This window comes from Nerophis lumbriciformis, linkage group LG22 (genome assembly GCF_033978685.3).
Source record: "Nerophis lumbriciformis linkage group LG22, RoL_Nlum_v2.1, whole genome shotgun sequence".
Taxonomy (NCBI): domain Eukaryota; kingdom Metazoa; phylum Chordata; class Actinopteri; order Syngnathiformes; family Syngnathidae; genus Nerophis; species Nerophis lumbriciformis.
In genome coordinates, this window is record NC_084569.2 from 38705675 (window position 1) to 38719958 (window position 14284).

At 41.5% G+C, this 14284-nt stretch overlaps 1 protein-coding gene across 1 annotated transcript in view; it reads left to right on the forward strand.

Annotated features, from left to right (window-relative positions):
- The first annotated feature begins 352 nt into the window (after positions 1 to 352).
- wbp2nl (WBP2 N-terminal like) overlaps positions 353 to 14284 on the forward strand; it is a 17426-nt gene continuing 3494 nt past the window's right edge. Inside the window, exons 1-6 of the mRNA XM_061973836.1 lie at positions 353 to 516; positions 6332 to 6440; positions 6516 to 6654; positions 6722 to 6814; positions 6902 to 7108; positions 12250 to 12357. Of these exons, the coding sequence (XP_061829820.1) occupies positions 458 to 516; positions 6332 to 6440; positions 6516 to 6654; positions 6722 to 6814; positions 6902 to 7108; positions 12250 to 12357 (715 nt within the window). The 5' untranslated portion in view covers positions 353 to 457. The remainder of the gene's footprint in view (positions 517 to 6331; positions 6441 to 6515; positions 6655 to 6721; positions 6815 to 6901; positions 7109 to 12249; positions 12358 to 14284) is intronic.

Below are 14284 nucleotides of genomic sequence, written 5' to 3' on the forward strand. Positions count from 1 at the left end.
TATCTTCCTTTTTTTCTTTTTTTTAATATAAATTTCAACATTTACAAACGGTAAACACACACAATTTGAATCCTTCGAGAATCATGTAGTGACGTCATTGTGCGCACGCCCTTTAAAAACAACCAAATAGCTGGCTTGCCATCACGTGTTACGTTACATAAACATACGTTTTCAGCCTTTAGGAAAATAGCGGAACAAAAGAAAAAAAAGTAAAAAATAAATGTTTACCCGCCTGAATGATATAAATGTCAGTCAACGGCACGTTTTGGAAACATTTATATAAGCTGTTTACAGCCTGTGTGTGTGTGTGTGTGTGTGTGTGTGTGTGTGTGTGTGTGTACGGAAAGTTCCGAAGTGTCCAGCTGGTGCTGTGACGTAACACTCGTGACGTCACTGCGTGCTGTCAGCTGCGCACACAACACAGAAGTGAGCATTATTAGGACGGCTTGTCGTCGCCATGGCGTTTAACAGAAACCACTCTCAAAACGGCGGGGTTTTAATCACCAACGGGGAAAGGTAAGTGGCCAAAGTGATACTTTTACAACAAATTCCGTCGCGTCTCCGCTCGGCTTGTTTACTTGGAACTGCTTAGCTTAGTGGCCTACTTTTAGCTAGCTTAGCTAGCAAACACCAACGTGGTCACGTGATGCCTTCTTTTTTTTTTTTAAACGCTTCTATTTAAACTCATGACCTAACTAAGATGAATATAATGTTGCCAAACAGTATTTGTGTGGCTACTAAAGTTCACTTTCAAAAGAGGAAGTGTCTTGCCTGGATGTTGACGTCGTCTGACATGTCAACATACCATCACTTAGGCTTGTGCCGATACCGATATCATGGTACCGCTACCAAAATGTATTTCGATACTTTTCGATACTCAACAAAAATAAAGCTGACCACAAAAATGTCACGAATGGCTTCGTTTTAACAGGAAATCATTTGATACATTAAAGCTACGTTTGTTATAGCAATCAAAGACCTACACAGTTTCAATGTCCATTTCTCAGATGATATTGATTGATTGATTGATTGAGACTTTTATTAGTAGGTTGCACAGTGAAGTACATATTCCGTACAATTGACCACTAAATGATAACACCCCAATAAGCAGAGGTGGGTAGTAACGCGCTACATTTACTCCGTTACATCTACTTGAGTAACTTTTGTGATAAATTGTACTTCTAAGAGTAGTTTTAATGCAACATACTTTTACTTTTACTTGAGTATATTTATAGAGAAGAAACGCTACTTTTACTCCGCTACTTTTATCTACATTCAGCTCGCTACTCGCTACTAATTTTTATCGATCTGTTAATGCACGCTTTGTTTGTTTTGGTCTGTCAGACAGACCTTCATAGTGCCTGCGTTTCAACAAATACAGTCACTGGTGACGTTTCACTCCGTTCCACCAATCAGATGCAGTCACTGGTGACGTTGGACCAATCAAACAGAGCCAGGCGGTCACATGACCTGACTTAAACAAGTTGAAAAACGTATTCGGGTGTTACCATTTAGTGGGGAATATGTACTGTACTGTGCAATCTACTAATAAAAGTTTCAATCAATCAATCAAAAGTGTGAAGGAAAAAAGACCCTTTTTTATTTCAACCGTACATCCGGTCAAACGCCTAAAGACTGACTGCACAGTTCCTGTCTACACAATAAAAGTGCCGCTCCATCGCGCCTGCGCTTTCAAAATAAGAGTCTCCGAAAGCCAGCGCAAACAAGCTAGCAAGCTACGGAGTTTGCCGCCAATGTATTTATTGTAAAGTGTATAAAAACGAATATGGAAGCTGGACAAATAAGATGCCAAAAAACAACCAATTTCATGTGGTATTAGACAGAAAGGAGGAACTTTTTTTCTCCTCCATTTGAAAACGAGGACGTTATCATCACTACTGTCTGATTACAATCAATGCAAGTCATCAGAATCAGGTAATACACCAACTTATATTCTTGTCTTCATGAAAGAAAGGAATCTATATGTGTTAAACATGCATGTATATTCATTAAAACACCTTTAACATGTAAACAAAAACGGCAAAATAAATAAATATAAATTGTATACTGTATATATCAATGTATGTATATATATATATATATATGTGTGTGTGTGTGTGTGTATATATATATATATATATGTATATATATATATATATATATATATATATATATATGTATATATATACATATATATATATATATATATATGTATATATATATACATATATATATATATATATATATATATATATGTATATATATATATATATATATATATATATATATATATATATATATATATATATATATATATATATATATGATATGTGTGTGTATGTTACTCATCAGTTACTCAGTACTTGAGTAGTTTTTTCACCACATACTTTTTACTTTTACTCAAGTAAATATTTGGGTGACTACTCCTTACTTTTACTTGAGTAATAAATCTCTAAAGTAACAGTACTCTTACTTGAGTACAATTTCTGGCTACTCTACCCACCTCTGCCAATAAGTTTTTCAACTTGTTTAGGTCGGGGTCCACTTTGATTGATTCATGATACAGATATATACTATCAGATATATACTATCATCATAATACAGTCATCACACAAGATAATCGCGTTGAATTATTTACATTATTTACAATCCGGGGTGGGGGGCTGGGGGGGTTAGGTTTGGTTGTTATCATCAGTCATCAACAATTGAGAACAGAGAAATGGATATTGAAACAGTGTAGGTCTGACTTCGTAGGATATGTACAGCAAGTAGTGGACATAGAGAGAGAGAGAGAGAGATCAGAAAGCATAAGAAAAAGTATCTACATTTGATCATTTACATTTGATTACCGGTATTTACAATCCGGGGAGGGTGTTAGTTTAGGGTTGTAGTTGCCTGGAGGTGTACTTTTATTGCGGTTTTGAAGGAGGATAGAGATGCCCTTTCTTTTACACCTGTTGGGAGTGCATTCCACATTGATGTGGCATAGAAATTACGGACCTTCGATCCCTCAGGCGGTACCGCATCAAAAAGCGACATCAATGTGTAAAGGATATCACCACATGAGGTCTCGAGAGAAAGTGGGCGTGAGAGGTAATGACGAAATAGTATCTTTAATTTTAGTAAAGAACTATCTTGACACATAAAGATACAAAAAAACATTAACTTCAGAGGGTGTGTGGAAAAAAAGAACTTGTCTCTCAGGGGGGGCGTGAGAGAAAACAATTGAGAACCAGTGGCGTTTATGTTGACACATACAGATAGATAAAAACACATTTATTCGGTCTCCTAGTAAAATTTAACTATGAGTAAGTTCCAAACCGCCTGTTTTAATGCAGTGCTTTTTGGGGGAGCGTGAGGTGTCGGGGGGAAAAGGGGGCGTGAGAGGCAATGATGTAATAGTATCTTTAGTATTAGTAAAGAACAATCTTGAAACATACCGATAAAAAAAATAACTTCAGGTGGAGGGGGGGCGTGAGAAAAAATGTGTCCCTTAGAGAGGGGCGTGAGAGAAAATAATTGAGAACCACTGGCGTTTATGTTGACACATACAGATAGATAAACAAACTTTTATTCGGTCTCCTAGTAAAATTTAACTATGAGTAAGTTCCAAACAGCCTTTTTATTGCAGTGCTTTTTAAATAGGTTGGAGGGCCCTTCTAGGTGGGGGGTGTGAGGTGTCTGGGGGTAAAGGGGGCGTGAGAGGCAATGACGCAATAGGATCTTTAGTATTAGTAAAGAACAATCATGAAACATACAGATAAAAAAATAACTTTAGTTGGGGGGGGGGGGGGGGGGGTGTCCCTTATAGGGGGGGCGTGAGAGATTTACAACCACTGGTGTTCATCTTGACACATACAGATAGATAAAAATGTGTTTTGGTGGGCGTGAAAAAAATCTGTCTCCCAGTAAAATTGAACTGTGAGTAAGGGCATGAGGTCTTGAGATAAAGTGGGCGTGAGAGGTAATGGCGAAATAGTATCTTTAATTTTAGTAAATAACTATCTTGACACATAAAGATATGAAAAAAACATTAACTTCAGAGGGTGTGAGAAAAAATGTGTCCCTTAGAGAGGGGCGTGAGAGAAAATAATTGAGAACCACTGGCGTTTATCTTGACACATACAGATAGATAAACAAACATGTATTCGGTCTCCTAGTAAAATTGAGCTATGAGTAAGTTCCAAACAGCCTTTTTTTTTTATTGCAGTGCTTTTTAAATAGTTTGGAGGGTCCCCCTAGGTGGGGGGTGTGAGATGTCGCGAGGCTAAGGGGGCGTGAGAGGCAATGACGCAATAGTATCTTTAGTATTAGTAAAGAACAATCTTGAAATGTACAGATAAAAAAAATACTTCAGGTGGGGGGGGGGGGGGGGGCATGAAACAATGTGTCCCTTGGAGGGGGTGGGGGGGGGGGGGTGAGAGAAAATAATGACATACAAACATTGATTTTGGTGGGTGTGAAAAAAATCTGTTTCGCAGTAAAATTTAACTGTGAGTAAGTTCCAAACAACCCGTTTAATACAGTGCTTTTTAAATAGTTGGGAGGGTCCCCCTGGGGGGTGGCGTGAGGGGTTGGGGGGTGGAGGGGGCATGAGAGCCAATGGCATAATAGTATATTTGGTATTAGTAAATAACTATCTTGTAACATACAGATAAAAAAAGAACTTAAGGTGGGGGCAGGGGGATGTGTCCTTTATAGGGGGGCGTGAGAGATTTAGAACCACTGGCGTTTATCTGGACACATACAGATAGATAAACATTCGTTTTGGTGGGCGTGAAAATTGTTTGTCTCCCAGTAAAATTTAACTGAGTAAGTTCCAAACAGCTTGTTTAATGTAGTGCTTTTTAAATAGTTTGGAGGGTCGACCCTCGGGGGGTCGTGAGGTGTCGGGGGATAGCAGGGGGGTGAGAGGCAATGCGTAGTAGTATCTTTAGTTTAAGTAAAGAACTATCTTAACTAGAGATGTCCGATAATGGCTTTTTTGCCGATATTCCGATATTGTCCAACTCTTAATTACCGATTCCGATATCAACCGAAACCGATGTATACAGTCGTGGAATTAACACATTATTATGCCTAATTTTATTGTGATGCCCCGCTGGATGCATTAAACAATGTAACAAGGTTTTCCAAAATAAATCAACTCAAGTTATGGAAAAAAAATGCCAACATGGCACTGCCATATTTATTATTGAAGTCACAAAGTGCGTTATTTTTTTTAACATGCCTCAAAACAGCAGCTTGGAATTTGGGACATGAGGAGGTTGGGTTGGGGGGTGTGTGTGGGGGGGGGGGGGGGTGTATATTGTAGCGTCCCGGAAGAGTTAAGTGCTGCAAGGGTTTCTGGGTATTTGTTCTGTTGTGTTTATGTTGTGTTACGGTGCGGATGTTCTCCCGAAATGTGTTTGTCATTCTTGTTTGGTGTGGGTTCACAGTGTGGCGCATGTTTGTAACAGTGTTAATGTTGTTTATACGGCCACCCTCAATGTGACCTGTAATAATAATAATAATACCTGGGATTTATATAGCGCTTTTCTAAGTACCCAAAGTCGCTTTTACATGTAGAACCCATCATTCATTCACACCTGGTGGTGGTAAGCTACTTTCATAGCCACAGCTGCCCTGGGGTAGACTGACGGAAGCGTGGCTGCAATTTGCGCCAACGGCCCCTCCGACCACCACCTATCATTCATCATTCAATTCACCGGTGTGAGTGGCACCGGGGGCAAAGGGTGAAGTGTCCCGCCCAAGGACACAACGGCAGCGATTTTTGGATGGTAAGAGGCGGGGAGCGAACCTGCAACCCTCAGGTTTCTGGCACGGTTGCTCTACCCACTACGCCATGCCGACCTGTATGGCTGTTGACCAAGTATGCATGGCATTCACTTGTGCGTGTGAAAAGCCGTAGATATTATGTGATTGGGCCGGCACGCAAAGGCAGTGCCTTTTAAGGCACGCCCCCAATATTGTTGTCTGGGTGGAAATCGGGAGAAATCCGGGAGAATGGTTGCCCCGGGAGATTTTCGGGAGGGGCACTGAAATTCGGGAGTCTCCCGGGAAAATGGGGAGGGTTGGCAAGTAAGACTGGGAGACGCAACTGCTCTGTACTTCTCCCTACGTCCGTGTACCACTCTGTACAGCGGCTTTTTAAAAAGTCATACATTTTACTTTTTGAAACCGATAATTTCCGATATTACATTTTAATGCATTTACCGGACATCTCTAATCTTTAACACATACAAAAAGCGTTAACTTCAGAGTGGGCGTGAAAATAAATCTGTCCCTTGAGAGTCATGCAGTCATGTATATTTCACTTTGTCCTTCTCAGTGTTCTACGGGAATGTAAGAACGTGGAGCTGTCCTTCAGTGATGTCACCTGTAAGACGGACCTGCTGAGGGGCACCAAGAAGGGGAGCGTGTACCTGACAGCATACAGGGTACTGCTGCCCACGCCACACCGCCCTCGCTGCCTTTGGCACTCATAACACTCTTTTTATCTGCTGCTGGCTCAGATGGTGTTTGTGTCCGGCAACACAAAGGACTGCCTGGGCTCGGCCATGTTCCCCTACTATCTGATGAAGGACTGCAGCATCGAGCAACCCGTCTTTGCTGCCAACTACATTAAAGGGACAGTGTCCGCCGAGCCCAACGGTCGGTGGCCCGATTTAGACTTTTTGTCAATCCAATTGTCCACTCACGCGTCGCCGTCTCTTCCCAGGTGGCTGGGAGGGCCAGGCACATTTCAAGATGTCCTTCCCGAGCGGAGGCGCCATCGACGTGGGCCAACATCTCTTCAAACTGGCCACAAACGGTTTGTTCATTCGCGTCCGTTGTTGCGGAGTTTCCGCAGATGGCGTAAAATCCTTGCAAAACGCAGTGTCACCACATTGTGTTGCAGCTTCCCGTGGGACTCCCGCCCACAACGGTGCGCCTTCGCATCACGGCTACCCCTCACCTGGAATGACCAACGGCTACGCACCGCCTCCACCTGCTCCGCCAGGCTATCCGTATGCTCCGCCTCCCCAGCAAAATGGCTACTACCCAGCGCCTCCTGCTCCTCCTGCTGCTGGCAACATGGGCTACGCTTACCCAACAGCAGCCACAGGTGCAGAATACACTACCATACCTGCCAACTACTCCGGTTTTCCCGTAATTAGTACGGTTTTCATCAACCTATTCCGGGTTACGGTTGCAGTGATAAAAAATACGGTTTTTCATTAATTAAAAAAAATAATTTTTTTTTTAAGTTTTATTCACGAAATCGCGTAACAACAATGACAATCGACACTGCTTCCCGTAACTTCCTATCGAGCCATTCCGAATGCCATGCGCGAGGCTATTTATAGCACCGCTGCCAAGCACGAGGCACCAGTTGCCATTGTTTCCAAACGAGCGAACGATCATGGAATCAGCCGGAGAAAAATCGCAAACGAGTCTTAAACCGAAAAGAAAACTGCAGTCATTCCGTGAAGAATATTCAAAAGCCTATCCGGGAATAATTATCCGTTCCAAAAAGGGTGAAAACTACGCGAATTGCACCTTGTGCAGACAAGATTTTTCGATCGGACACGGAGGAATTAGCGATGTAAAAGACCACGTTGCAGTATGATCAATCTGATAGAATAAGTTTGGATTTTAGCCACAAAAAGGTGATGACACCAATGTTATCTATTGGAATTGTTTAGTACTGTTATACTGTTAAAAGTGTTTATACTATTTATGCTTTCAAGTCCAAGTTGAAGAAATCTTGTTAAATGTTGACAGCATAACTACCAAAAATACAGAAGTATGTCCTTAATATTTTTGCAGTGCTATTTCTGTTGAAAAGTTCAAATGATTACATTAGAGATGTGATGTGCCACTTTTCAAGTGTCTGATGGCTTAAATTCATTTTCATTAATTTTTCATATTTTGAATTCTTTTGAAAGGCTTACAAAAAAACTACATTTGAATTGTAATTCCATGCTATTGACAGGACTATTAATTTTAATGAAGTTAGCTTGCCATGTTTACAGTATGATAATTGTGATAGAAATGTGAATTTTAGGCACAGAATATTTTTTACAATTGAACAAGGCAGTAGATTATATAAGCTTGGACAGAAAGTTAATAATGACACCAAATTTTTTTTTAATGGAATTGTTTAGTACTGTTTTACCATTTGTTTACTGTAAAAAGTGTTTATACTGTTTATACTTTCAATGAACAAATTGAAGTCTTGTGAAAGGTTGACAGGATAACTGGCATTAACTGTCAAAATAATTTCAAACTATTGAAGTTAGCTTACAGAATAAACATGTCAATCAACCCATATGATTTTTGCTGTAATATTTTTGTTTTGAAAAGTCACTGTGACTGATAGAAAAGTGATGGTTTTAGCAACATTTTAACCTGTCTGAATGCTAATAATCATTTTGCGTCGGGGGGCGAAGCCTGAACCCCACACCAGGACTTTGTCCTGGACCTACCGGGGCGTGCGGCCCCTGGACCCTGGCTACTAGGTTTTTCTGATTTCAAAAGTTGGCAGGTATGCACAACCATATTTTACGGGACTATAGAGCGCACCGGACCCACTACATTTTAGAAGAAACAAATAATTTTCCATATATTAGTCGCACCGGACTATAAATCGCAGACCTACTCAGTGGCCTAGTGGTTAGAGTGTCCGCCCTGAGATCGGTAGGTTGTGAGTTCAAACCCCGGCCGAGTCATACCAAAGACTATAAAAATGGGACCCATTACCTCCCTGCTTGGCACTCAGCATCAAGGGTTGGAATTGGGGGTTAAATCACCAAAATGATTCCCGGGCGCGGCCACCGCTGCTGCCCACTGCTCCCCTCACCTCCCAGGGGGTGATCAAGGGTGATGGGTCAAATGCAGAGAATGATCTCGCCACACCTAGTGTGTGTGTGACAATCATTGGTACTTTAACTTTAACTTTAACTTTAATATATACGTTGTGAAATGAGTCATCTACACAGAAATGTTTATTTACATACTGTATTTTTCGGAGTATAAGTCGCTCCGGAGTATAAGTCGCACCGGCCGAAAATGCATAATAAAGAAGGAAAAAAAACATATATAAGTCGCACTGGAGTATAAGTCGCATTGTTTGGGGAAATGTATTTGATAAAAGCCAACAGCAAGAATAGACATTTGAAAGGCAATTTAAAATAAATAAAGAATAGTGAACAACAGGCTGAATAAGTGTACGTTATATGAGGCATAAATAACCAACTGGTATGTTAACGTAACATATTATGGTAAGAGTCATTCAAATAACTGTAACATATAGAACATGCTATACGTTTACCAAACAATCTGTCACTCCTAATCGCTAAATCCCATGAAATCTTATACGTTTAGTCCAGGGGTCGGCAACCCGCGGCTCCGGAGCCGCATGCGGCTCTTTGATCACTCTGATGCGGCTCAGCAGCTTACGTGCTGAACCCCCCAATTTTCCCGTGAGACTTCCGGATTTCAGTGCCTCTCGCAGGAAACTCCCGTGATTAATTTTCACCGATTTTCACCCTTACAGCTATAATAAGGGCGTGCCATGATGGTACAACATTTGGCGCCCTCTACGACCTGTATTAACAGCGTGCCAGCCCAACACTTGTTATACAATATACATATTCTGCTTTAAATCGTGCGTGACAGCAAGGCATACTTGGTCAACAGCCACACAGGTTACACTGACGGTGACCATATAAAACAACTTTAACACTCTTACTAATAATGCGCCACACTTTGAACCAAAACCAAACAAGAATGACAAACACATTTCGGGAGAACATCTGCACCTTAACACAACAGAACAAACACCCAGAATCCCATGCAGCCCTGACTCTTCCGGGCTACATTATACACCCCTGCTACCACCAAAGCCCCCCCCCCTCCCCCCTCCCTCTCTGTGCGTCGGTTGAGGTGGGCGGGGTTTGGTAGCGGGGGTGTATAATGTATCCCGGAAGAGTTAGGGCTGCATGGGATTCTGGGTATTTGTCCTGTTGTGTTTATGTTGTGTTACGGTGCAGATGTTCTCCCAAAATGTGTTTGTCATTCTTGTTTGGTGTGGGTTCACAGTGTGGCGCATTATTAGTAAGAGTGTTAAGTTTTTTTTAATACCGCCACTGTCAGTGTAACCTGTGTGGTTGTTGATCAAGTATGCCTTGCTGTCACCTACGTGAGCAAGCGGAAGCCCCATACAACTTGTGGCTGATCAGGCACGCTGGTTGTGGTGGGTGCTATATACTGTACCATTTGGCACGCATGACGCTGACAAGCGCCATCCATTTAAACCCGCGTGCCGCACCAGCTGTCAAGGTCCAAATAAAGGTGTGGGCAGCATATCTGAGATCCCTGGTTTATACAAAGCAAATTAAAAACTTTGTATGCAGTGTTAATTCATTTAAAATTTCAAAAAAAATTTGCGGCTTCCATTGTTATCTATAATTTGTGAAACTGATCAAAATGGCTCTTTGACTGGTAAAGGTTGCCGACCCCTGGTCTAGTCTCTTACGTGAATGAGATAAATAATGTTATTTGATATTTTACGGTAATGTGTTAATCATTTCCAGAGGTGGGTAGTAACGCGCTACATTTACTCCGTTACATCTACTTGAGTAACTTTTGGGATGAATTGTACTTCTAAGAGTAGTTTTAATGCAACTTACTTTTACTTTTACTTGAGTATATTTATAGAGAAGAAACGCTACTTTTACTCCGCTACTTTTATCTACATTCAGCTCGCTACTCGCTACTATTTTTTATCGATCTGTTAATGCACGCTTTCTTTGTTTTGGTCTGTCAGACAGACCTTCACAGTGCCTGCCTTACTGGTGACGTTTCACTCCGTTCCACCAATAAAATGCAGTCACTAGTGACGTTTGACTCCGTTCCACCAATCAGATGCAGTCACTGGTGACGTTGGACCAATCAAACAGAGCCAGGCGGTCACATGACCTGACTTAAACAAGTTGAAAAACTTATTGGGGTGTTACCATTTAGTGGTCAATTGTACGGAATATATACTGTACTGTGCAATCTACTAATACAAGTTTCAATCAACCAATCAAAAGTGTGAAGGAAAAAAGACCCTTTTTTATTTCAAACGTACATCCCGTCACAAGCCTAAAGACTGACTGTACAGTTCCTGTCTTCACAATAAAAGTGCCGCTCCATCGCGCCTGCGCTTTCTAAATAAGAGTCTCCGAAAGCCAGCGCAAACAAGCTAGCAAGCTACGGAATTTGCCGCCAATGTATTTCTTGTAAAGTGTGTGAAAACGAATATGGAAGCTGGACATATAAGATACCAGAAACCAACCACTTTCATGTGGTATTAGACAGAAAGGAGGAACTTTTTTTCTCCTCCATTTGAAAACGAGGACGTTATCATCACTACTGTCTGATTACAATCAATGCAAGTCATCAGAATCAGGTAATACACCAACTTATATTCTTGTCTTCATGAAAGAAAGGAATCTATATGTGTTAAACATGCATGTATATTCATTAAAACACCTTTAACATGTAAACAAAAACGGCAAAATAAATAAATATAAATGATATACTGTATATATCAATGTATGTGTATATATGTGTATATATATATATATATATATATATATATATATATATATATATGATATGTGTGTGTATGTTACTCATCAGTTACTCAGTACTTGAGTAGTTTTTTCACAACATACTTTTTACTTTTACTCAAGTAAATATTTGGGTGACTACTCCTTACTTTTACTTGAGTAATAAATCTCTAAAGTAACAGTACTCTTACTTGAGTACAATTTCTGGCTACTCTACCCACCTCTGATCATTTCACACATAAGTCGCTCCTGAGTATAAGTTGCACCCCCGGCCAAACTATGAAAAAAAACTGCGACTTATAGTCCGAAAAATACGGTACGTTGAAGTGGTTGTTTTTTTTGAGTACATTTTTTTGGTTGGCATTGAAAATCACGACATTACCTTGAGGTAGTTTGGCTGAGTCCGCTCTCAGTGCCACTGGAGTGATCGCCAAGTGCCAGAGTGGACGTGACGTCACGCACAACCCAGGTACCCGAAACATGGCGTTGTTGGAATTTACGCGAATCGTAGGATTTTGGTGGGTGCCAAAAAAGTACGATATTGGTTAGCCATGGTTAACATGTGCAGAGGCCATCTTTGTGACCTCCGACACAAACTCTGTCTATGCAATGAAGGAACGCCACAATTACCTCCCTTATCTTCCAGGAATGTACGCACCAGGGTATGACTACATGGCACCCCCTCCTCCGTATCCCGGACCCCCTCAAAACTGGGCACCACCCCCTCAGAACTGGACAGCGCCGGCACCTCCAGGTCTGCCTCTCTCATCTCTCTCTCTCTCTCTCTCTTCCTCGTCCATGTCTGCGTCACTGCACCCGTCACATGTGATCCGTCTGGCCTAAAGCGAATCACTTTAAATCACGCCACCTAAAAAAAAAAACACTCATATGCTGTCATTTCTCTGGCCATATTAATCCTGTCTTCAATCTCGTGTGGTCTGGCTTCAGTGGACTGTATCATCATCTCTATTAGTAATAGAGATGTCCATCCTCAGGCTCAAACATACAAACCCCAAAAGCAGTGAAGTTGGCACGTTGTGTAAATGGTAAATAAAAACAGAATACAATGATTTGCAAATCCTTTTCAACTTATATTCAATTGAATAGACTGCAAAGACAAGATACTTAACGTTCGAACTGGTAAACTTTGTTGTTTTTAGCAAATATTAGCTCATTTGGAATTTGATGCCTGCAACATGTTTCAAAAAAGCTGCCACAAGTGGCAAAAAAGACTGAGAAACTTGAGAAATGCTCATCAAAGACTTATTTGGAACATCCCACAGGTGTGCAGTCTAAATGGGAACAGGTGGGTGCCATGATTGGGTATAAAAGCATCCTCCATGAAATGCTCAGTCATTCACAAACAAGGATGGGGCGAGGATCACCACTTTGTCAACAAATGCCTGAGCAAATTGTCCCAACAGTTTAAGAACAACATTTCTCAACCAGCTATTGCAAGGAATTTAGGGATTTCACCATCTACAGTCTGTAATATCCTCAAAAGGTTCAGAGAGTCTGGAGAAATCACTGCACGTAAGCGATATTACGGACCTTCGATCCCTCAGGCGGTATTGCATCAAAAAGCGACATCAGTGTGTAAAGGATATCACCACATGGGCTCAGGAACACTTCAGAAAACCACTGTCAGTAACTACAATTTGTCGCTACATCTGTAAGTGCGAGTTAAAACTCTACTGTGCAAGGCGAAAGTCCCCAAGACCAGGCGCCGAACCTGGGGCGACAGGGCCTTCTCCGTGGCTGCTCCCTCTCTCTGGAACGCTCTCCCGAGGCACATCAGAGATGCCCCCTCCCTCCCTACCTTCAAAGCCACCCTAAAAACTCACCTCTTCACATTAGCCTTTCCAAACTGACCCTGCCCTAGGTGTCTCTTACCTATTTATTTATTTTTATTATTATTATTTTTTTTTTCTAATAAAGTTGTTTTTATCGTAACTCCTCCCCCAGCCCCCCCACCCCCACACACACATGTAAAGCGACTTTGGGTATTTAGAAAAGCGCTATATAAATCCCAGGTATTATTTATCAACAACACCCAGAAACGCCGCCGGCTTTGCTGGGCTCGAGCTCATCAAGGATGGACTGATGCAAAATGTAAAAGTGTTTTGTGGTCTGACGAGTCCACATTTCAAATTGTTTTTGGAAACTGTGGACGTCGTGTCCTCCGGACCAAAGAGGAAAAGAACCATCCGGACTGTTATAGGCGCAAAGTTCAAAAGCCAGTATGTGTGATGGTCTGGGGGTTTATTAGTGCCCAAGACATGGGTAACTTACACATCTGGGAAGGCACCATTAATGCTGAAAGGTACATACAGGTTTTGGAGCATAGACGCCCCTGCTTATTTCTGCAAGACAATGCCAAGCCACGTGTTACAACAGCGTGGCTTCATAGTAAAAGAGTGCGGGTACTAGACTGGCCTGCCTGTAGTCCAGACCTGTCTCCCATTGAAAATGTGTGGCGCATTATGAAGTGTCAAGTACGACAACGGAGACCCCCGGACTGTTGAACAACTTAAGCTGTACATCAAGCAAGAATGGGAAAGAATTCCACTTCAAAAATGTGTCTCCTCAGTTCCCAAACCTTTACTGAGTGTTGTTAAAAGGAAAGGCCATGTAACACAGTGGTAAAAATGCTCCTGTGACAACTTTTTTGCAATGTTTTT